This window comes from Pan troglodytes, chromosome 4, assembly GCF_028858775.2.
Source record: "Pan troglodytes isolate AG18354 chromosome 4, NHGRI_mPanTro3-v2.0_pri, whole genome shotgun sequence".
NCBI lineage: Eukaryota > Metazoa > Chordata > Mammalia > Primates > Hominidae > Pan > Pan troglodytes.
The window spans coordinates 79,806,851-79,832,792 of NC_072402.2; the positions used below are offsets into that span (position 1 = coordinate 79,806,851).

The window sequence follows — 25,942 nt, forward strand, 5'->3', positions numbered from 1 at the left end:
TTTAACCTCATCATTGCAGAGCAGATGGAAATATTCTGATTTCTCTGCTAGAGAAAGTAAAGTTTCTAAACAATGAAAATAAGCAGAGAAGCTATCTCCAAATACAGATGTGTTTTTTAAATAAGAAAATAAGAACTTTTCTTCAGTTCTTAATAATATTTTAAAGCTTTACAAACTGGATAGCAACACATGTTATATGTATTTGTTGACTATTTAAAGATCCATACAGATTTCAAAAATGTGATCCCTGAAAGACAAATAACATATGGTAGAATTTAATATTTATGTGCCTTTATGAAAAGGAATTCATTGTTTTACAATGGAATTTTAATGGGAGATAAATTAGACTTGAAGCAAGACTGAGTTTCTTTAAAATGAGTCCTGGATAAGGAGTGAAGAAGTGGCAGTTAAGAAATTCTAAAATTGAGACAATTTTTAATGCATACTTTAAAAATAAGCACTTATTTGTTTCAATTAGGCCTTCATGATAAAGTACTATTATTTTATAAAACTCTGATTCCTAGTCAGTATCAATATGGAATTATAAAACTATAAATCACAATACTTAGGAACCTCAAAATCACTATGTTTTAATGCAATTAATTAAAAACTACTATAAAACAGAAAGATTTTCAGTTTTTCAAACATATTTTATAATTGCTGAGAAGTATAAGCAATCGTATTAATAACAATAAGCATTATTATTATTAATAAATCTTCTAATGGTGTGTTCCATTTCAAGGATATCAGCCAAAATTGCTTTAGCTAATGTAAATAGCCTGAATTTTACAGACAGAAATACACAGTTTCAAATTCTAAGTTTGTCACTTTCTAAATGTAACTTTGAGCTATTTACTTGGCTCATCTGTGACTAATTTCCTCACTAGCAAAGGAATAGTAATCCTTATTCCACCATTTGTGAAAAATTAAATGAGATACAACTGCACTTCCATTGAAGACAAACTGAGACATTCAGAACAACCTTCCCAAATAAACAGTTAGAAAATAATTTTTAAAAATATTCTGCTTGAGAGCTTTGGGGAGCCAACAAGATAGGGGAGAATTACAGAGCCGAAATCTGGGGCAGAAACCCACTGAAGTAAGCTCAGCTTGGGACCTCTTTTCCCCTCTATTGTATACTGTTTCTGGAAGGGATGCTGAGAAGCCCAGAAGCTGAGCAGAACTTTCAACCAGCTCACATGAACAGCAGCACCGTAATGGTGTTCAGAGTCTGTTCTCAGCAGGGATCCTGAGTGGCAGCTCCTTGGGAATAATGGTCAATCCAAGTAGACTAGCCTTCACAGAGACTGAAACCCAGCTTCAAATCATCTCACTCCAAAAGTAAGAAATTAGAGAAGAGAACACACATGGTGAGATGAAGAGAAATCAAGCAACGACATAGTAGATTTAAACTCAAGTACATCAATAAGTACATTAAGTGAAAATGGGCTAAATGCTACAATTAAAAGATAAAAATTGACAGACTGGCATACAATATACGTGTATTCTTCTTAATATGGGCCAAACCTAAAATATAAGGAACAGTCTAGAAGTAAAGAAATGAAAAAATATATTCCATGTAAATACTAATTGTGGTCGTTTTAAAATAGGACCACAAATTTCTTGATACTTCTGTCTTCAAAGGTGGAGCCTATTTCCCCTCCCTTGACAGTGGGTTGTATTTAGTGACACTTCTAATGAATAGAATGTGGCAGAAGTGCAAGTGTGTGACTTCTGAGACTAAGCCATAGAATACATTGTGGCTTCCTCCTTGATCTCTCTCTCTCTGGATTGCTTGCTCTGTGGGAAGCTAGCCATCATCTCATGAGGATACTCAGGCAGCCCTATGAAGAGATCCATGTGAGGAACCAAGGCTTCCTGCCAACAGCCAGTGAGAAACTGAGGTCTCCAGTCAACAGCTATGTGAGTGAGCCCTTGTGGAAGTGGATCATCCAGCCCCAGTCAAGCCTTCGGAAGACTGCAGACCCACTTGACATCCTGGCTGCAACTTCATGAAAGACTAAGCTGCACCTAGATTCTTCATTCTCTTAAAGTGTTGGGAATAATAAATATTTGTTGTTTTAAGTGACTATGTTCATGGATACTTTGTTAGTCACCAGTAAATAACCAAAAGAAAGCTGATAGAACTATACTAATATGAGAAATATTAGTGTGTGTGTATATATATATACTTTATATATATACATGTATATACACTTATATATATAATGTGTGCATATATATATATACTTTAAAGCAAAAATGAGAGACATTATGGGAAAAGGATTTAACAGTTACATATAATAATTCTACCTTTATGTCACCTACTAAAATAGCCTAAAAACATATAAAGCAAAAACTGATGGAATTACAAGAAGAAACAGGCAAATGCACATTCATGCTAGAAGATTTAAAAATACTTCTGTGGAACTGATGGAACAAGCAGACAAAAAAAATGGTATAGAATATTGGAACAACCCAGTTAGAATTTATGTATTTAAATAACCAACAACTGCAGACCATACATTCTTTTCAAATGCATTCAGAAATTTTTTTAAATTGCTAGACTGTAAAGCAATTCTCAACAAATTTCAAAGGAGTAAAGTCACACAGATCATATGTGATCTGATCTATATATGATCATAGACTAATGGATAATAAAAAGATAACTAGAAAATTACCATATGTTTATAAATACAAAATATATTTCTAAATAACCTTTAGGTCAAAAAAGAGATCACAACAGAAATTAGAAAATACTTTGAACTTAGTGATAATGAAAATATGTGCAGAATGCAATAAAAGTCATGTTTTAGAGGAAAAAAATCTATAACCTTAAGTGTGTATGTTAGAGAAGAATAAAGGCCGAAAATCAATAATTTAAACGTCCATCTCAAGAAGTTAGTAAAAGAAAAACAAATTAAAACGCTCAAAAATAGAAGGTAGAACTAATGAAGATAGAAGCCAAAATTAATGAAACACAAAACAAACACATGAGAGAATTTAAGAAATCAAAATTGATTTTTTGAAAGAATAATGAATTTATGAAAGGGTTTGCAATAATCCTACCTGGCTGGGTAGTAATTTAAGAAATACGTGTTTTCTGCTCTGTTTGGATCATGGCTCCAGAGCTGGTGGTACAGAAACAAAATAGATAAGACAGTGCCCTCAAGTATAATAGCTAACAGTCTAGCACGAAGACTAACAGTAAGCAGATGGCAAAAAAGCTGTGTTACAAGTGTGACAACAGTGGCAAAAACGGAGCCATGGGAGTTCACGGAACAGCAGGGTGCTGAAAGATAAGTGAGATGTAGCTAGATGGAGCATTAAAGAAAAGATGACTCAGGAAAGAAACATCAGGTACAAAGCAAGACACAGCTGGTATCTTCTGGGACCTGCAGATAGTTTTACATAGCTACAGTGGGAGGTTTGAGCACAATGTGAGAGCTTTTTACTTCCCACATGCCTCAAATTCATTCACTAACTCTATCTCCAACGCCAAACCCTTTCATAAATTACCACATTTTGCCTAAACTACACAGAAGCCTCCCAGGCAGTTTTCCTGCATGCGTTTCTCTGTTTTACACTCCAACACATTGAAGCCAACATGATTTTTCTTAAATATACAACCTCAATCCCCAGCTATAGTTCTTGTAGCACTGTGTAATTTACCTTCATAACATTTATCTTAGTTTGTAATTAAATTTATTTTGTTACTACTTATTTAATTACAGCTGATCTTTCCACTAGAATGTTTGGGAACTGGAGATTTATAAGCTCTATGCATTTTGTAAAGCCTTGGTTAAAATTATAGCTGGGACATTAAGTTGCAAGTCAAAACATTATTTCATGAGAAAATAAAGAATAATACCATTGTTATGACAGGTCTCTTGAAAAGGTAACTGAACTAGTTATTATTCTTTGTCACTATACAAGATAAGAAAAAAGTTCCAAAGATATTTATACTCCTGTGACCATCAAACATGAAAACCAGAGAACCAGCCAGGTAAGATAAAGTTCACATTTAAGTTAAACATATACACATTTTGTGCTGTCATATTTTGTCATCATGAAATTTTTTTGATAATGATAAGCAGCTTCCACTGATATTCTTCTACTGTACTAACTACATTTTTTCTCCCACAGAACATTAAAAAGCTGTGATTATTGTAAATTGATATTTTTACTTTTTTGATGTATTAAACATCAAAACATCTAACAAACATAGTTAGACTATGTTTGGTAGGAAATTGAATTTGGTTCCTGATATGGTTTGAATGCATGTCCCCTCAGAATCTCATGTTGAAATGTGATCTCCAGCGTTGAAGGTGGGGCCTAGTGGGAGGCATTGGATCATGGGGTGGATTCCTCAGGAATGGCTTAGTGCCATTGCCTCGGTGATGAGTGACTTCTCACTCAGGTAGTTCATGTAAGATCTGGTTGTTTAAAAAAGTCTGGGACCTCCTCCCTCTTTCTCTTGCTCCTATTCTCTCCATGTACATGCCAGCTCCCCCTTCATCTTTCATGTGACTGGAAGCTTCCTGAGGCCCTCACCAGGGGCAGATGCTAGCGCCATGCTTCCCATACAGCTTCAGAACTGTGGGCCAAAATAAACCTCTTTTCTCTATAAATTGTTCAGTCTCAGATGTTCCTTCATAGCAATGCAGGTGGACTAAGACAGTTCCTTAAGTGGTAGTGAACACACCAGAAAATAAAGTTCCAAAGATATTTATACTCCTGTGACCATCAAACACAAAAACCAGAGATTAAATTAAATTAAATAATTAAATTATTAACTGTGGGCTAACTTATCTTATTCTCTAACTCTATCACTAAGTCACATATGTAAATGATATGCATTCATTTGCTAGTTAGAAAGCATTGAGGCCCTTTTTTTTTGCTTCATACAAGTTTGTTTGAGAAAAATAAATTATAATTCTAAGAGATTCAATTTTAAGTTAATTTTTTATTGGAGTAGAACACATAGAAAGTTTTCCAAATTATGAGTCTGTCATGAGGTGACTCTTCACAAATTGAATATATTCCAGATCAAGAAACAGAATACTATCAGTGTCCTAGGAGCCCTCCTTGTCCCACTCCAGCAATTGCCCCCCTGAAGGGAGCCACTATCCTGACTTTCAACAATTTATGTTCATTTTTCCTCTTTTGAACTTCATATAAAGTATACAGCATATAGCCATTTAGTTCTTGCTTTTTATGCTTCATATTATATTTGTGAGATTCACTCATGTTGTTGCATATGTGTGGCTCATTTATTCTTATTTCTATAAAGTATCCAGTTGCATGACATTAATTAAAAACAAATCAGACTTAGAGACTTTACTCAAAAAGACTATTGCAATAGGAAGAACATGCGAACCTCAGATATCTGCAAATGTCTCAAAATCAAACAGAAATAAGCTTTTCTTTTGTATGGAGGGAGAAGAACCAGCCAGACCTTTGTGGAGGAGAAGGGCATGAAGTGTGGGCAAGCAGGTGGCAAAACCAGGATATCTCAATAGGGAGTGTTTTTTCCTATGGTCAGTTGATTTTCAGGATGAGCTGTTAACAGATGTTCTGCTCCTTAGTGTTTCAGTGCTTGCTTAAACTTGGGGGACAGCCAAAGTCTAGGAATCTTTGTGGAGGAGAGAAACCTGACTAAAGTTTGGTCAAGCCAAAGCAGAGGGTAAGAAATGAACTGTCGTGAACACGTGGTCAGTTCCCCTTGTTCCTTAAGACAAAGTGTGTTTTTAAACACCATTGGGGATGGAATAAGAGACACTGTGAAGCTGAGTTTGATCTGTCATTTTCAGGGGTGGGCTGGTCTTCATGTTCTTCTTGACCTTGTATGACCAGCTGTCATGTTGTGAGCATGCTGTCTCTCTGACGCTGGTGGAGGGTCTTAGAGATCAGGCACTTAGCATAAGGTACACCTTGTGATGTCATCTGCTTGGTCCAAAGGTCTCGAGAAAGCTCTCTACCTCTCTGTTTGCAAGATCTACCTCCACCTATAATGGCTCTGCTCCCTAGAAGTACTCAACATCTGTTGTTCCTGTAGCCCAAAGTGAATCAGAAATGTGAATGAGAATGTTTTGAATGTGGGGATTGTCAATGGCTTGGGAGGCTGTGGGAAAGGCAAGAAAACTTTCCCCAAATTAAGGATATCAACTTGGATATAGTACATGTGCCCCAGTTATCATGGCCAGGACTGATATGTGACTTCTTCCCCAAATTCTGGACAGTTCTTGCTCCACTTGAACTCTATTGTCCATTATTCTCCATGCTACTTTTGTGATAAAGAAAAGACAGGATAAATACCTCAGCTGTGTTTGCAAAAAGGCTGGTTCTAACTAGTCTTCCTTGGCCAAGTGCCCTCTGATGTTGTAGTGAAGTCAAAGAGCATTTGTCTTCAAGATTCAATGGCCTATGAAAGTCAATAGTAAATAAGTTTAATTATGTCACACTGAAACTTTGTGAAATATAAGCTACTGGTTTTCAGAAAATTGACTCATTGAGAAATTCATAAGCTCACCAAATTCCACAGTCAACACAACCTCTTTCACCTTCTGCTCAAGCAGAGGAGGAGGGCATATGGAGACAGGTCTTGAGTGCAATTGGAAAACACAGTGAGTCATTTCTGCTTGTCCATTCCTATTTAAAAGAAAATATCATTTCAGTGATTTAATTTTCGGTACAAAACCTGGCTTAGTCCTAGAACTGTAAGTGCTTCCACACCCACTATTATTGAACCCATCATTAAGAGTCATTTTTTTTTTGTCATTGGAATTGCATGTTTGAGAGAGTAAACTAAAACCACCATGTGACCTGGCTGCTACCTCGTTGGGGCAGTTCTATCCCAGAAAGTGGTTACTTAAAGAATATTGTGATGACAATGGGTGAGATGATGTCCACACCCTGAGCCAGAGTTATTTTACAGACAGTCCTGTGGTAAGTGAATCACATGTTTATCTTATAGGGAAAATATGGATTCCATGTTTTTCTGTTTATGAAGAGAAAGAGGAAGAAAAGAAGCATTGTTACCTAGAAAACTCTCTGCTGAGAAATGCCTAGTGGTAATGGTATAATTTTGATGCCGTGTGACAATTGGATTGAGAAACCTAATATTTCAGGCAGCATTGTAGAAGACAGTTAAGATAATTTGTAGCTCATTCTGAGTGATGATCCAGCTTTGGGTTGTCCTGGTTCCTGGATTTTCTTCCTTCTCTTTCCAAAAGCCTGTTTAGGGACCATTTTATTGCTCATTAGCACCTCGCTAAGAGAGCTGGCAAGAAACGATGGAGATGGAATTTGCATCATTCGACGCATTTGTGTTTTTTGTATTCATAGAAGATTTTTGAAGAAAAGAGCACCAAAATAACTGTGAAATGAAGTTTGAAGACCTCTAGCAAGTTAAATAATGTATCTTGTCCTTACCCCATAGCAATTATAAGTGCATCGGTTTGACTGCCTTTATTGTAAGCACCTTTATTAGATTCCCAAAGCAAATCCCGTAATGCCACAAACTATATCAGGTCCTCTGACATATAGACCTTTTCTAAGTGCTGGGGACTGGCCTGTGATAAACAGTTGATCACTTCTCCAGCCCATATTTGTTCCTTTCTGATTTCATCCCTGTAGGGCTCTTCCAACATCAAGCTTCCAATTTGAGGGCATCCACAAAGCCAACTGACAAGTACAAGAATCAAATGCTGTACTGTAACATTTATTCTTTTCAGTGTGATCACTTGGTGTTTGATTTGTTTTCTGGCTTGCCTTTGAGAGCCTTTGTTTTCTGGATTCTTGGTTGTCTTACCCCTCCCAGTGACAAGCAGCACATGGCTTTGTTTCTCCATAATTTCCATAATTGACACCTCTGTTTGTGATGATGAAGCACATCCACTAAGCCTCTTGTGCAGAGCAACTTACTTTACTTTCTAGAAGTTCGGGGAGAGGTGAACAGATGCCCTGTTGTGTTTCATATTCAGAACTTATTGGTGACCCTGGGAGAGAACACATTGTGACTTTCTTTTGGAAATGTCAACATCTTACATATATCAGACCAGAATTTGCCTTCTGTGCCAAATCCAACATAAACTTATCTCTTGGAAGGGAGATACTGCTCTTCTGGATGGACTGGAAACTCAATGGGAAAAGCCGTGACAGCAGCTGCCTCATCGCTAGACCTAACACTTATCCTCCCTTTGGTATCAGTGTGATTTGTAACCAAATTCAGTTAATGAAACTGGTATTCTTTGATTCCCCTTTAGTAGAAAGTGATGGAGGGCAGTTTTTACAATTACACCTGAGGCAAAATTTCAATGTGAATGTTCAGCCATGTGAAATGATTCAGAAGTGAACTTTCCAATTTGATGCTAATGTAAATCTATGGTGGCACTTTACATTTTCTTATTCCAAATCGCATATTATTAGCAAAGCAAAGGGGAAAAAATGAGATCCCTATTAGTACATTTGTCCTATGTTGAAGAGACCATAGAAGTTTCCCTCACAGTTGTGGACTGAATTGCGTCCCCCTGAAATTCATATGTTGAAGCTTTAACACCCAATATGACTGTACTTGGAGATAAGACCTTTCGGGAGGTAATTAAAGTTAAATGAGTTCATAAGGATGGGACCCTAGTCCAGTATGACTGACGTCCTTGTAAGACAGAAGAGAGACAGCAGAGAGGCACACATGCACAGAGAAAAGACCATGTGAGGGCACAGTGACCAGGGAACCATCTGCAAGCTGAAGAGAGAGGCCTCAGGAGAAATTCCTACCCAGCTGACAGCTTGATCTTGGCCTTCCAGCTTCTAGAACTGTGAGAAATAAATTTCTGTTGTTTAAGCCACCAGGCCTGTGGTATGTTGTTATGGCAGTCCTAGATAACTGATAAAATTGTCAAAAATGCCTTCTTGGGAAAAGGTGAGAAAGTCAAGCCTTTGAGCTGTTGGTTAAATTTATCTTTTTGTGGATTCTATGGATTTAATTTGGTTGCTTTGAACAAAAATAATGTAGTCCTTTTATAAAAATAGTATCAGAGCAGCAATAGAAGAGTACAACTTTGAGTTCTCTAAGAGTTAAAATCAAGACTCACCAGATGGGTGGAGTAGGCTTTGATGTATTCAACATGTGAGGAACCTGGTGGAATGTTGGGCACGACGATTTCAACCAGAAACACCTAAAGAAGGAAATGTACTAGTGTCCTCATTGTGGTTGTGTTATGTTGATCATTCCATGAGCTATATCTTTCTCTTTCCTATCTGCATCTCCCAGATTTTCTTCAGTGTGCTGGCATATCTTTTATAATGGAAAACTAAAACATAATTGGCTTGAAAACTTTATATATGTATGTCTATGTAATTAAATACATAACATTTTAAGCCAATTACTTTTTTATGTTTTATACATTTTATATGTTTTTATTATAAATATATGTAGAAACAATGTTGTCATGCCAGCTACAGTTAAACTGAGGAGGCTGGAATGTTTAACTCGGGATGGATTATGAGAAAAGAAGAAAGTGATTATTGAAGAAATGACGTGAGAGGAGATATGGAGGAAAGGGAATAGGGCATACTTGGGGAGAGTTTTATTGTGCCACTGATGTGGTGAGGATACATGTATTACGGAAAATAAGGCTGGAAAGACTAGAGACATCATTGAAGGCCACGAGGGCCACGTTAAGTACTTTGGACTTTATTGGACAGGATCAATTAGAACACCATGGTATTAGCACACCATAGATGATAGCACAGTGGTGTACAGGCTTTGAGCAGAGAGACAGTAGTGCTGGAGAGACAGCTTAGGATGCTACAAAGTAGTCCTTGAGAGAGTAGCTGTAGTTCCTGAAGAAAATGGCAGAGTGGATGGAGAAGAAAGCATGGATAAAAAATGCCATTATGTAAGTAGAATGGAGAGGGTGTGGAGGTAGATTGGAAGTAATGGAGAAGGAAAAGTATAAAGTAATGACATTGCAAGGTTTCCAGCTTATAAGATGGTGAGAATGGTAACTTCGTGATCCCATGTAGTAAACCCAGGAGAAGAGACAGCAAATGTTTTGATTTTAGACACATTGAAGTTCTGATGTTTATCTCTATGGAAACACAAAGTGGGAGACAAGGAGAGCACTAGAACCAAAAGAATGATTCACCTTTCTAAGAGTGGGCGTATAAACTGATCATAAGAGAAAACCAAGGATGGGCCTCAGAGAAGACCCCACTTAGAGGGCTGGATGTGGAAGAAAACAAGCAGCCACTGGGGAGAAAGAGCAGAAATAACACAGCTAGATGGAAACAAAGGTCTGAGACAATGTGATGACACAGAAAGTGTTAAGAAAAGCTTAATTTAATTTACAAGAAAAAAATAACCCCATTAAAAAGTGGGCAAAGGACATGAACAGACACTTTTCAAAGAAGACATATATGCAGCCAACAATCATATGAAAAAAAGCTCAACATCGCTGATCATTAGAGAAATACAAATCAAAATCACAGTGAGATACCATCTCACACCTGTCAGAATGGCTATTACTTAAAAGTCAAAAAATAACAGATGCTGACATGGTTGTAGACAAAAGGAACATTTATACACTGTTGGTGGGAGTGTAAATTAGTTCAACCATTGTGGAAGACAGTGTGGCGAGTCCTCAAAGACCTAAAGACAGAAATACCATTCGACCCAGCAATCCCATTATAAGTTATATACCCAAAGGAATATAAATTGTCCTATTATAAAGACATATGCTGGCTGAGCGTGATGGCTCACGCCTGTAATCCCAGCACTTTGGGAGCCTGAGGTTGGCGGATCACCTGAGGTCAGGAGTTTGAGACCAGCCTGGCCAACATGGTAAAACCCTGTCTCTACTAAAAATACAAAAATAAGCCTGGTGTGGTGGCACACGCCTGTAGTCCCAGCTACTCAGGAGACTGAGGCAGGAGAATCGTTTGAACCTGGTAGGCAGAAGTTGCAGTGAGCCAAGACTGTGCCACTGCACTCCAGCCTGGGTGACAGGGGAAGACTCCATCTCAAAAAAATATAAATAAATAAATACATACATAAAGATACACGCACATGTATGTTCATTACAGCACTATTTACAACAGCAGAGACATGGAGTCAACCTAAATGCCCATCAATAATAGACTGGATAAAGAAAATGTGGTACCTATACACCATGGAATAGTATACAACCATAAAAAAGAATTAGATCATGTCTTTTGCAGGAACATGGTTGAAGCTGCAGGCCATTATCCTTAGCAAACTAACACAGAAACAGAAAACCAAACACCACATGTTCTCACTTATAAGTGAGAGCTAAATGATGAGAACACATAGACACATGGAGGGGAAACAACACACCCTGGGGCCTTTCAGAGGGTGGAGGGTGGTAGGAGGGAGAAGATCAGGAAAAACAAATAGGTACTGGGTTTAATACCTGGGTGATGAAATAATCTGTACAACAAACCCCCATGACACAAGTTTACCTCTGTAACACACCTGCACATGTACCCCTGAACTTAAAAGTTAAAAAATAAAATTATGCTGCATAGGAAAAAAAAAAAAAAGCTTGTTGTATGCTTGCCATGGTGTGAACATACTTGCTTCTGTGGCCTGAATGAATAAACAGGCTTTAGTAATCAGGGAAACCATTTTACTCCCAGAATCAACAATAGGATGGAGCCTTGCTGTCTAGGATAAGATGGTGCTGGCTATTCATCCTAAGGCCCTTGCTTCCTGCGTCTTGACCTATAAGCTGGCCTCCCTGAAGCTCTCTTATCTTCAACTTGTAGGGAGTATACTCCAGCTCAGAGAAAAACTGCTTCTCTCTTCCCTAGGCACCTCCTTCTGTTTCATTATCTCTTATCAGCTGTGACACAGTCCAAGGTTGTGATTCCAGACAGCAGTGGGCTTGGACATTCCCTCCACACTTTTAGCACGTCAAGAGGTTATCCAAACAGCCAATGGGCAAAGAGAAGTATCTCTCAAATGATAATACAAAAAAAATCAACAACTAAAATTGAGACTGCCCTGGCCACCCAAGAACTGTGCTGACCGATCTCACTTTATATCCAGACCACTAACCTCAAATGGGCAATCCTACCACACATGCCTAGTTTATTCACCTTTCTGTTTTCCTAAGTTACTAGTTCACATCCTTTTTTCTACCCCCCCCAAATTTCCTACTCCCTCACCTTTCCTATTATTCTCATTTGTAACATTTACAGACATCATAGAAGCAGTCACCATCAGCTTTCCACCATCATATCTAACAATTCATACCTGCATTCAGTTCCCAAACTGCAATTCTTCAGCTACATTGAATTTACTATCGTTGCTTTACCAAAATCTAGTCCCCCTCTACCTGGATCCCATACCCTCTCACCTGCTCAGTTGTTTCGTTTCTTGTATTATCCTTTCTCTGATGAGCACTCTCATTAGCACAGAAACACTGATATTTCCCATTAACTTTTCAGAGCCCCAGCCCCACTGGTAAGAATAAGAGTATAATGTCTATTTCCTAAATATTTAGATTTTTCCACAAACTGTGTAACCCCCTTTCCTCTTCTTTCCTCCTTAAAGCCTTCTTGCCTCACATATGCTATTTTATTTTATTAGGCACGGTACAAAGAAAAACATAATTGTGAATTTAGTCCTTGTTTTGGCTAATTATTCTCTCATTGGCTTGTGGATACAACACTCTTTCTAAAACTTGGCCAGCTTTCTAGAAAATGCTACCAGAAGATGAGGAAGGATAAGTAGTGTCAATTCTCTATTTATTAACAACAATTTGAAGCGTATTAGCTAAAACCAGATTTATTTTAAGATGAGTGAATCTTGGAAAAAAATCAAAAAGATTGTTTAAATGGTAAGAAAATTACACCTATATTTATCTCCAGGCTTAATAAGCCTGGAGATTTTTTTAAAGCTGAAGAATGACTTAAGAATGTCCTTTTTTGGGTAGAATTATTCATATGACAATGATTAACTGATTATCAATTCCATTAGTAATGAAGAAAAAATGGGTGTTAATAGAACCAGGAGCATTAGTACATATCTTAATTTTTAGGGATTGAAATGCATTACCCAATAAGTTTTAGCATTCCCTGCCTTAGAGTAGATATTTTCATATAAAACATAACTGCCTCATTAGAATGGCTGTTCTTGAAGTCAGAGGAAGGTAACAGATTCTCTCTCCAAGACTCTTTTACCTCTATGATTCTGAAATGTTTTGTGCTACCATATCGGAGTTATTTTTCCTTCAGTCAAATGAGTTTTTTCTGTTCCCCAAGCTGTGATGAACTCTCAAGAAGCAGGTACATTAACATTTCTAATCCAAACATTTGAAATCCAAAATGCCGAGGTAGTGACGCCTTTGCTTTCCAATGGGTCAGTGTGCTCAAACTTTGTTTCATACACAAAATTATTTAAAATATTATATAAAATCACCTTTAGGCTATATGTATAGGGTGTATATGAAGCATACATGAATTTTGTGTTTAGATTTGGGTTCCATTCCCAAGTATATATATTCAAGTATTCCAAAATTCAAGAAAAATCCAAAATCTGAAATATTTCTGATCCCAAGCATTTCAGATAAAGCATGCTCTACCTGCAGCAAAAATGGAATTAAACGACTTCCAGCTCTCTGTGTCCTTTGTCTGCTCACCTGAGCAGGTCCTTCTGTGAATGGAATTCTCCTCACACAACCACAAGGAATTTTGCCTCTTTTGTTTCTATTCCTTTTATGAGACAAAGTGACAGAAGCCATCAAGGTTTAACTATTTTCAACATTTTTACAACTTTGTGCATTCTTGTGTAACTGGCAAATACCATGAAATGGTATTAATTACCACACAGAGGAAACCTTCAACTCACAGTGGATTTTACTGTTCAATGGTCATGAATGCAAAGAGTGCATTTGACCTTTAATTCTTCTGCTCCCAGCCTTAGTTAGTGGCCACAGGAATCCAGGATCAATGTTATGTCCATGAACATGACAGCATAGACTTTGACAGGAACTCCAATTTAAGTTTGTGCTTCTGTCATGCTCCTAGCAGATGTGAGCCTTTTTGCTATATAATTTATGTGGTTACTTTTTAAACTACAATGCAGAAAAAACTGCATACCTGGTAAGATGCACTAACCATGACAAAGCCATAACACACTATGTGCTACAGAAGAAAACAAGTAAATTGCCTGGATAATTTGGGCAAAAAAAGAAAAAAAATCCATATTTACATGAAATAGCTTAGTAATTCTAACTTAGTACTTTGGGGCCTTTAATATCTAGATGATGGTACTTCTGCTTAATGCCTTCTGGATCTGAATGATGTCTTCAGTGGAGGACATTTTTCACCAAATTTTTCAATCATGAAGGTGATTTTTAAAAAATTGTAAATAACTGAAATCATTTGGAGTGATATCTAATAAGTAAAACAGCTTACCACATTTTATTTCACGTTTCTGAGACTGAATCAAGGTGTAACTTTAAAGTAAAAATGTTGATTGTCTTAGCTGGCTCATAGCAGTCCCTGGGGGGCAGTTGAGTGATGGCTGCTCTTCTGCTGGAATACGGGTTGCTGGAATGAGGGTGCTATTTTGAAGGGCAATACTATTGATATGTTTAGGTTTTGTTTTAGAATAAAAAAAGTTTTATTTCCCTTCTTCTCAGTCATACCTCTTCTTAAAAGTAGTTCCCTTTTTTTTAAAAGAATTTCTCTAGCATCTCTTGCAGTCTCTCAAGCCTCTTGTAGTGTCACAAAGCCAAAGCCACTAGTGTCAACAAAAGAGTCAAACCCTGCAAAACATTTGAAGAGATTTATTCTGAGCCAAAGAGTGACTATGGCCCGTGACACAGCCTTCAGAAGGTCCTGAGAACTTGTGCCCAGGGTGGTCGGGGTGCAGCTTGGTTTTATGCATTTTAGAGAGGCAAGAGACATCAATCAAATACATTTAAGAAATACATTAGTTTGGTCCAGAAAAGCAGGACAACTCAAAGGGTGTAGGGGGTGGGAGGGGGGCTTCCAGGCTATAGGTAAATTTAAACCTTTTCTGACAATTGATTGAGTTTGTCTAAAAACCTGGGATCCATAGAAAGGAAATATTCAGGTTAAGAAGATTGTGGAGACAAGGTTTTTTTGAGGTCTACAGTGGCTGCCATTAGAGACAATAGATGACAGATGTTTCCTATTCAGGTCTTTAAAAGGTGCTAGACTTTCAGTTAATCTCTTTAGGATTGGGAGGGCCTGAAAGAAAAAGATCTAGCTATGTTAACAGGGATTCTTTACAGATGCAAATTTTCCCCCACAAAGGGCAGCTTTGCAGGGCCATTTCAAGATATGGCAAAGAAATATGTTTTGGAGTAAAATATTTTTATTTTCTTCCTTGTAATGTTATTGATACAGGAGTTAGAAATTACTTAGGCAGATAACGAGGGTACGGAAGTCCTCAGTAAGGTTTTCCTTTTAATGAAAAGCAGCCCCAAATCATTTTCCTTTCTAACAAAGGGCAGCCTGTAAAATTGAGCTGCAGAACTAGATGCCGGTAGTTGTGTCAATCATGTTCAAAATGGCAGTTCCATCTTCCCTTCTCTGCCAGCCAGGTGTATAGTAAGGAGCAGACAAGATGGCACTGGCCAAGGGGCCTTTTGCATAATATGATTAGGGTGGGATGACCAGCCTTCCCCATGCAGCATGTAAATGGCACACCTGGCCAAACCAATCTGTGGACCCTATGTAAATCAGACACCACCTCCTCAAGCCTGCCTATAAAATCTGCTGTGTTGGCCACTTTTCCCTTTTTTGTCAGAAACCTCTCTCTCAAGAGAGAGAGCTGCTCTGCTGTCTCCTTTCTTCTGCCTATTAAACTCCACTCCTTAACCCACTCTGTGTGTGTGTCCATGTCCTTAATTTTCTTGGCATGAGACAACAAACCCCAGGTATTCAACCCCAGACAACAATGTCACTTCATTATGCCAGAGTCAGGTTGGAAAGTAAGTCATGATATATCAGGTTAAATAAAACCCACCTAATGAGAATTTATGGTTTGTAGGGCATGACTTCCCAGACCCCTTAGCTAGGAATTTGGGCAAGATAAAAAAATCAGAACTTAGTCCTCATTAGAATTCAGAGTTCTGTATGCAGGAAGGGACAGTATAACTCTCCTGGCCTCAGCTTGTCAGATAGCCATCAGGTGTCATGTCCTTTGCCCCAGCTGCCCTCAGCATGTCATCCTAATGCCAGCCTTGTCACCAAGTGAAGTGTTCAAGCTACACAGCTTGGGAGAGGGGTCCACCTGGTGCATTTTAAGAAGCAGTGGTGAGAGTTAAATCTCGAATAGTTGATGATGTCTCTCTGGAAGCATCCATTTAACATTCCATGTTACTGGAATTTCCAAGAAGACAGAATTACATTTATATTAATACTATGCTTCATGAGATATTAAATTTTTTCTTGGTGTAGAGGAGACTGCCAGTGTTCTGCCTGCCATTGCTGTGTGACCCTCCCCTGGCTTCTGTGTGCTCTTGCTTCCAAAGCTCACACCAATTTTCTTAGAGGGCTACCAAAGTGCTCCTGGGCCTCAGCCCACACAAACACAGATCTGAAAGTCCCCAGGCAACTCTGAACAAGTGACTGACTGGTGCAGGAATATGAGGCACAGCTTTCTTGCCCTGGGGTCAAGACAAACTCTGAGAAGATAGGCACAAAATGGGAGCCAAGGAATGCTAATTTCTCTTTGTCACTTATCAGCCCAACACTAATGACCCTACATAGCTCATTTTAAAAAATCCCCTATAATCTATTACATAAAGTTTTACTCAGATTTATATGAATGCTTTACTCAGATTTATGTCAGTCAGTCAATAACTTGCATTGAGGATTCCATGTAGACAGAATACTATGCTTATATTTAGATTCTATAAAGGATACATGAACATCTGTCCTGAGGCATATATAGTTACCAATATATTCTGTTTGTTCTCTGGTTGATGAGGGAAGTGTCTCATTCCTATGAATTCCATTCAACTTTACAGTGCATTACAATGCACATGCCTATGAAAAATTATCAGTGGCATTTGGAAATACAAGGTCCAGAGCTGAGATCATAGCCAGAGAACAGAGAAGGGTTTGCTTGCTAAACAGGTCATAGGAGAGGAGTGAGAAAGGAGTCTTAGGGAAGGCTCTCTATTAGGAGACTCAAGGTAGAAGATTACCCAGAGATTAAAACAGAGCAGGTAGAAAGACCTACTACCTAGGAAAACATAGTGTCATAGAAGATAAAAAGAAGTGCTTTGAGAAAGATGCAACAAGAAACTGCCTCTTCATGAGCAAATTCAATCTTATCCGTCCTCCTTCACATTACTAGGGCTGCCCTATACACCACTCCTGTTGCTGCTGCATCTCCCAGGGGACTTGTGTGTTTCTGATTTTATCTTTGTACCTAACACTCTATTTCCATGACATTGTATTTGCTAGTAGGGAACATCATCATCACCTTTTCTGAAGTTAGTTTGGTAGGCAGTCTTCTCTTGCAAATATTATCACAAGCTCTACTGAGCTTCATGGGCCCCTCGTTCCTCCTTACTTTGGCTAGTTGTTTCTTGATATCTGAATACTGAACAACAGCATCCACTGTAGCAGCAATAGCCAACAAATGCACAAGCTAAGTAAAAAGAAAAGCAAAATGAATTTCCAAAAAACGGAGGTATTTAATATAAATTTAAAAACATATTCAATACCATAGGGGTTTTCACCATTGATTTCAGCCAAATGGGCAGGAACATTTTCAAGTTCAATTATTTCTGGGCTCCTATATTCCTGTCCTGTAGTGGCCTTAAGAAATGTTCACATTTGCAAGCTGCACCAGACACCATCAGATCTAGTTCTCTCCCTGGGGCCCAAGGATGCTCTTCTTTTTCATCTTTTATTTTGATCATGGAGGTGTTTTCACAGAGTTTATCCCCAGTAGTAAATTACATTCCAATTCTGTGAGTCAGAACAACGTTTTAACATGCACACCAACATCCGGGTTGCTGTTTTGCTACCAGTTTTGCCTGGGGTGCAGGTATTTTTGGAGATGGGTCTAAAACATCTCAAAACCACATGAACATAGAACAATGAGAACTGGTGATTATTAAAAGATGGTTTTCTTGGCTTTGACGAATTTTCACCACCCAAAAGATGACAGTCTTTTACTATTTTCACTTAACAACAAGAAGAAACAGACCTAAGTACAAGCATTTAAATTAAAAGGAAGAAAATCCCAACAACACTGACATATGGTATCATTGGAAGTGTTTCCAAAAGCTGAGTGTGAAATGTTCTTCTAGGAAGATGTTAGAAATTGAACAAATTTGCACCAGTCTAGGAGGGTTTGGGTAAAGAGAGGTTCAGCAACCTCTATGTCCCTTCTCACCTACGCAATTCACAATAATACTGAATCACTACGAGCTTCAAAGTCACAGTCTTTAGCTATCCAAAGTAATTCATGGAAAAGCATTTACAACAGTGTAGGCACTGCTTTTTCGTAGTACACAAATGGCGTAGTGGTTTTGGTTGGCATTGAAAGGAATTCTGGATTTTATAAAAATTGAAGTAAAACAGGTGAAAAATATTATCTGGAATATGTATAACAATTTATTTGCAATCTCAGATAAAAGTTATGTGATATTGTCACCTCAATTAGCCTCATATATCTTCAAGCAGCTCTGTTTTCACATTCAGTAAATAGTTATTGAGCCTGTAATTCAGGACTCTGTGCTAGGCGTTGGAGATGCAGTGATGAATGAAGTAAAGCATCTACCCCCATGAAGCTTATAATCTTCTGGAAATAGACTTTAAAGAAGCAAACAGACAGATAAATTACAAATTGCAAAATACGGGAAGATAATAAACAAGACATCATGATAGAGAATTACAGTGAAGATTTACAGTAATCAGAAACAGTCTCCTAAGTCATTTCTTGGTTATACAAAAAGAGCCAACATGTTATTTTAATGTAATATATTAAATTCGACTACATGAAATTGCCGTCATTTGGCCATATTTAAGCTAAAAAAATGGCAATTTCGATGGGCAACCTAACAAAAAGAAACTATGCATTTATATTTAACTAGTCAATTTGGAAAAATTCATTTATAAAAAATAGCGTAACTCACATTCTCTAGACATGCACATGCAAACAAATAAACATGTTTAGTGTCTTTCTGTTTTTTCTAAAAACCTGAAAACTGGCAAAAGCTGGGACAGAGAACAAGTTTGAGGCAGGGCAGATTTTTATGGCTGTATCCGGGATGAGAAAACTGAGACCCAGAGACCTTAAGTGACTTTTCAGGAATCCCTCAGTGATGTTGCAAGTATTTTAAACTAGCGCTAATAGCTGCTTATCTATTATGCGTCTCATTATTTAATTGACTCTACTTCACAATGAAATTTGTTGTTTTTCCCTGTCCCTGTTTTTTTATATTTTGTCAAAAGATGGCCTTGCCCAGTTGTGGCTGAGACTGCTATGTGTTAGTCAAGTTCCAAATTTCCTTTTCCTCGAGGACACAGCTAGACTACATTTCACAGCCTCCCTTGCAATGAGGCACATGCATTCACCTAAGCTCTGGTAATGGTTGCCTCTTCCCATCTTCAAAGCCATCGATGGCCAGTCACATCTTTTTTATATCACATCACTCTGACACTGACTCTTCCACTTTCCTTGGCCACGTGAATGGTCTTGCGATTACACGGGGCTCATCCGGCTGATCTAGCATAATCTCCTGGTCTTAAAGGTCATCTTAATTAGAAATCTTAATACCATCTGCAAGCTTAATTCTTATTTGCCATGTATCCTAACATAATCACAGATTCGGGGGATTAAGACATAGACCAGACAGCTTTGGGGGTCCTTTATTCTGGCTACTCTCCAAGGGTACCTAAAATGTTGCTTTAAAATGAGGCACATGCATTCACCTAAGCTCTGGTAATGGAATGGAGTTGGAAGTGATGTGTCCTCTCCAGGCCAGGCCCGTGAAATCCTTCTACATAATCCTCCACACATTCTCTCCTTCTGCATCTGCTGGAAGGAGAAAGGATTTTAAGGTCTTGGAAGAAGTCGGAGCCACAGGATGGAAGAAGACTGGACTTGGAATGACTATATGGAAAGTGACTAGAGCAGAAACAAACATCTGTCTGAATTCTCTGGGGCAAATAATACATTCTAATTATATTAAGCCATAAGATTTTTAGAGATTTTTGTTATGGTAGCGAATATCACTTGCCTTAACTAATACCATGACATTGTTTTTTTGTTTTTTGGGGTTTTTTTTGTTTTTTCAGACGGAGTCTCGCTTTGTCGCCCAGGCTGGAGTGCAGTGGCACAGTCTCGGCTCACTGCAAGCTCTACCTCCCGGGTTCACGCCATTCTCCTGCCTCAGCCTCCCGAGTTGCTGGGACTATAGGCGCCTGCCACCATGCCCGGCTAAATTTTTTGAATTTTCAGTAGAGACAGGGTTTCACTGTGTTAGCCAGGATGGTCTCGATCTCCTAACCTCATGATCCACCCTCCTCGGCCTCCCAAAGTGCTGGGATTACAGGCGTGAGCCACTGCGCCTGGCCGACATTGTTATTTTTAAGTGGCTTTTTGTTAGTATTCTGTAGGCATAGCCTGAGTTAGAAGATGTGTTACTTTTTTATGGATGCTGTAACGAATTGCCACAAACTTGGTGGCTTAAAATCACACAAATTTATTATCTTGCAGTTCTGCAAGTCAGAAGTCCAACATGGCTCTCACTAAGCTAAAATTCAGATGTCCTTTCTGGAGGCTCTAGAGGAGAATCTGTTTTCCTCCCTTTCCCAGCCTTCCTAGAGGCTGCCCACATTTCTTGGCTCGTTGCCTCTTCCCATCTTCAAAGCCATCGATGGCCAGTCACATCTTTTTTATATCACATCACTCTGACACTGACTCTTCCACTTTCCTTGGCCACGTGAATGGTCTTGCGATTACACGGGGCTCATCCGGCTGATCTAGCATAATCTCCCGGTCTTAAAGGTCATCTTAATTAGAAATCTTAATACCATCTGCAAGCTTAATGCTTATTTGCCATGTATCCTAACATAATCACAGATTCGGGGGATTAAGACACAGACCAGACAGCTTTGGGGGTCCTTTATTCTGGCTACTCTCCAAGGGTACCTAAAATGTTGCTTTAAGATACAACATAAAGGTGGAATCTAACCTTAAACTTAAACTGAGGATGAACATGTTTACCCAGATCTTCATTATATTTTGATATCTCTCAGGATAAAATTAGTGTGCCTGTTATAAATACTAAAATGATACTTGCTACCAAATGGCTCTTTAAATAATTAAGAGTATATATACCTAACATCACATAATCATTATTTAATTTGTACATTCTTTAGAGTTCATATTTTTCCAAGGTAGAACATGACCAAATTTATACCACAATTCAGGATAATCTCACCAGGTGGGAAAAATTAGGAAAAGTAATGGTGCAAACATTTTTTTGTCAGGTAAACATTATTCAGAGAGTCAGTCTTTGCATCTTTTTAGGATCCTCAATTAGAAAGAACTTCTACTAGAGTTCATGTCCTTTGTAGGGACACGGATGAAACTGGAAACCATCATTCTCAGCAAACTATCGCAAGGACAAGAAACCAAACACCGCATGTTCTCACTCATAGGTGGGAATTGAACAATGAGAACACATGGATACAGGAAGGGGAACATCACACTTCGGGGACTGTTGTGGGGTGGAGGGAGGGGGGAGGGATAGCACTGGGAGATATACCTAATGCTAAATGACGAGTTGATGGGTGCAGCACACCAACATGGCACATGTATACATATGTAACTAACCTGCACATTGTGCACATGTATCCTAAATCTTAAAGCATAATCATAATAAAATTAAATTAAATTAAATTAAAATAAATCAAAAAAAAAAGAAGAAAGAACTTCTACTATGTGTAGGGCCAGGTGTGGTGGCTCACGCCTGTAATCCCAGCACTTTGGGAGGCCAAGGTGGGTGGATCATTAGGTCAGGAGTTCGAGACCAGCCTGGCCAAGATGGTGAAACCCCGTCTCTACTAAAAATACAAAAATTAGCCAGGCGTGGTGGCACACGCCTGTAGTCCCAGCTACTTGGGAGGCTGAGGCAGGAGAATCACTTGAACCTGGGAGGCAGAGGTTGCGGTGAGCCGAGATTGTGCCATTGCACTCCAGCCTGGGTGACAAGAGCGAAACTCCGTCTAAAAAAAAAAGAAAGAAAGAACTTCTACTATGTGTGTATGCATACACACAATCATACATGTGCACGCATTCACACATGAGGAACACAACCACCCTTTCCCCCAGAAAAAAACAGAGGTTGAGGAAGAAAAAACAAGACTTGAACTGAAGTTATAATGAGAAAAGACACTGTAAAAATAACATTGTGGCTTCTGTGGAATCCCATATTTATCCTCTCAGATGCTTCCAGAGCAAACATAGTCCATTTATAAATGAAAGGAGGATTTTGCTGTCAACCTAGAAGTTTCACCTGAGATCTGGGGAAAGAAAGCCCCACCCTCGCTCTTTTAGTCTCTTACCTCATTGCCCGGGAGCAAACACCCCCCACACATAAAACTCAGTCTTGGTCTCTGAAAATGTAGGCATAGGCATCTCTGCTTAGCTTTGCAGTAGATAAAACAAAAGCAGTTAATATGTAAATCTCCTCAAGAGAGATGGTTTCAATATAGTTTTGTAACATCAACAATTATATCTGAAATGAGGTTTCTCTTGAATCAAAGATCATATCTTCTTGTACTCTAGTCTTAGGATAGAGTACAGAGACTCTACCTGTTATTCAAAAGTTGCCTGGGCACCACAGGAGAGGTGAAAAGGAAAAATCTGTGGTTAGGAAGGAGATGTGCCCCCTTCTGAGGGGTCAAGAATATCCTGAGGGGTCAAGAATACAATGAAGGCCAGATGCAGTGGTTCACGTCTGCAATCCCAGCACTTTGGGAGGCCGAAGCAGGTGGATCACTTGAGCCCAGGAGTTCAAGACCAGCCTGGGCACTATGCTGAAACCCTGTCTCTACAAAAATTAAAAAAAAAAAAAAAAACACACAGCAGGGCATAGAGACACATGCCTGTGGTCCCAGCTACCCAGGAGGCTGAGGTGGGAGGATCACTTGAGCCCAGGAGGTTAAGGCTGCAGTGAGCAGTGATGGCACCACTATACTCACTCAGCCTGAGCAACAGAGTGAGACTTCGTCTCAAAAATTAAAAAATTTTTTAAAAATGTTTTTAAACTGTCCAAAAAGATTAAATATAAATATATATTTTTCTTCATATATATCTATATATATAAAACAATAGAAAGAGAAGAGGGTTACTAATCAGGCAGGGATGGATTTGAATCCTGACTTCACTGTACTTAACTTAGTATCATACCATGAACAAATTCCACAAACCCTGTGAACCTGGGATTTTTCATCTTTAAGAGGGTGATAATCATTCCTACTTTCAAAAGAAGACTTCTGTGATGACTAAATGAGAGTATGTTTGTGAAAGGTCCTAACCTAGAACTTGCCTCATGAGAAGTACTTAGGAACATTTCAGTACACACACACAGCTCGTCCGATAGGCCTGGGCATATGTGCCCTCAAATCTATTCCTCACCCCTACCCTGTTTTTTCTTTCTGTCGCAGAGGGCATAGCCTCCTGCAGGCTACTTTCCCCATACTCCCATATTGCCTGGCTTCTGGCTGGGTTTCACCCATGGGAAATATTTGTGGGAATTAGAAGGCAGGGGTTATAGGGACAACCCAAGGTATTTTATTCCCTTTTTCCTGCCCCCAGCCTTTAGTGGTTGCTCTGGTAGCAGCTACATTTTCTTTACGTCCCTTCTAGCAGACAGACCCACGACAATTCCAGCTTTGGTCAAGTGGTCTCAGTCCCTTAGGCATGGTGAGTGCCACTTCCTTCCAGCTGAGGGATGATAATGCCTGGCCTCGGGGTTCACTCACTGAAGCTTATGCAGCCTGGTTTGGCTCTCTACTTCTCCATCACTTGTGTAACTAGTTCCCTTCATCAGAATCCCTGTTTTAGATGCTGAAGGTAGTTTTGGTGTTTCTGGTTTTCTGGTTAGATCCCAACTAATACAGTTCTTTTCCTCTTTCCTTGGCAGTGAGAGCAGAGGGAGCAATATAAAGATTGGGAAACAGCCTGCCTCAGATTTACTGAATCCCAGCAGACTTTGCTGTAGTTACCTCCCTATTCTTTAGCTCTTCGGTCTTCCAGTCTTCGTTTTGACTTAAACATCACTTGCTCCCTCTAAGTGATCAATATGATCCAATGATCTATAGAGAAGGAAAGTACCAAGAAGCATATACCACTACCAAAGTGAGTGGTTTGAAGGGTACCATGGGTCTCTTCAAATAGAAGAGCCAGTTAGTTTAGTTGTTCATCATCCTAAAGATTAGAAAGCAGGGCTTTCCAGCAGGTAAAATAACTAACAATGGGCTAGAAGTGTTCTGATGTGCAAAGTAGGTGGACAAGATGGGCAGTATTAGTGCCTTGGGAGAAACCACTTGAGGGACCTTTTATTCACTTCACTCAGGTGTCCGCACAAGTGACACCTCAGAGAAGCCTGACCACCCCGTCTAGAGTAGTACCGTCATCACCATTGCTAATCTCTTTACTGTCACTTCAAAGCACTTGTGAATATCTACATTTATTCCTTTATCATTTGTGGCCTTCTCTAGCAATGGAAGCCTCAGGAGGTCAAGAGCTTTATTTATAATTTGTCACTAAAAGTCAAGAACTTAGCACTGTATCTGACACTCGCAGTAGACACTCAGAAAATATGTACTGAGTGAATGACTGAATGTGACAGGGTGCCTTGTGTATGGACGTGCCTTCTCCAGGCTACACATGCCCTATCTCAGGCAAAGGTATTACCAACTTCTACCTGCAAATCCCAAATTAACCACCAGGAGGCCCTTCTATGCCTTAACAGAAAGCATGCAATCACCTGGTTTCAAGCAATGGGTTATTGTCACTTCTGAGAATCTCTTCTTCTTCTTCTTCTTCTTCTCCTTCTCCTTCTCCTTCTTCTTCTTTTCTTCTTCTTTCTTTTTCTCCTTCTCCTTCTCCTTCTTTCTTCTTCTTCCTTCTTCTTCTTCTCCCTCTTCCTCTTCTTTTCTTCTGCCTCTTCCTTTTCCTCCTCCTCTTCCTCTTCCTCCTCCTCCCTTCTCCTTCTCCTTCTTCTTCTTCTCCCCCTCGTCCTCCTCCTTCTTCTTCTTCCTATAGCCTTATTGAGATATACTGCATATACCATGAAATTCACCCTTTTAAAGTACACAATTCATCAGTTTTTAGATATTAGCAGAGTTGTGCAACTATCACCATTATCTAATTCAGAAGATTTTCGTCATCCCAAGAAGAAACTGCATAGCCATTAGCAGTCACTCCCCCACTCCTACCCCAGTACCTAGAAGCCACTAATCTACTTTCTGTGTCTATGAATGTGCCTATTCTTCACATTTCATACAAATGGAATAGTATATTATATAACCTTTTGTGACTGTGTTCTTGCGCTCAGCATAATATTTTCAAGATCTGTCCATGTTACTGCAGGTACCAGCATTTCTTCCCTTTTTATTGCCAAATACTTTACTGTATGGATATACCCTATTCTTCCTTTCATCAGTTGCTGGAAATCTGGGTTGTTTCCATTTTTTGGCCATCATGAATAATGCTGCTATGAAAATTTGTACACAAGTTTTTGTGTGGACATATATTTTCTTGTATCCCCCCAGCTTTATTAAGATATAATTGGCAAATAAAAATTGTATATGTTTATGATATACAATGTGATACTTTGCTGTTTACTTATCTGAGTTTATCTTGTTTTGTCTCTTCTTTTTTTTTTTTTTTTTAAGAAAGAAT

The 25,942-nt window shown here is 38.9% G+C and overlaps 1 protein-coding gene across 1 annotated transcript; it reads right to left on the reverse strand.

The window, feature by feature from the left end:
* Positions 1-5,333: 5,333 nt before the first annotated feature.
* LOC741486 (uncharacterized) lies at positions 5,334-20,334 on the reverse strand. The gene is made up of 6 exons (XM_063811012.1): positions 19,957-20,334; positions 18,677-18,834; positions 17,495-17,662; positions 9,096-9,179; positions 6,533-6,651; positions 5,334-6,424 (listed from the first exon to the last, which is right to left on the reverse strand). Exons 2-5 carry the CDS (start codon positions 18,689-18,691, stop codon positions 6,571-6,573), a joined length of 348 nt encoding a protein of 115 aa, XP_063667082.1. The 5' UTR covers positions 18,692-18,834; positions 19,957-20,334; the 3' UTR covers positions 5,334-6,424; positions 6,533-6,570.
* Between the last annotated feature and the right edge of the window lie 5,608 nt (positions 20,335-25,942).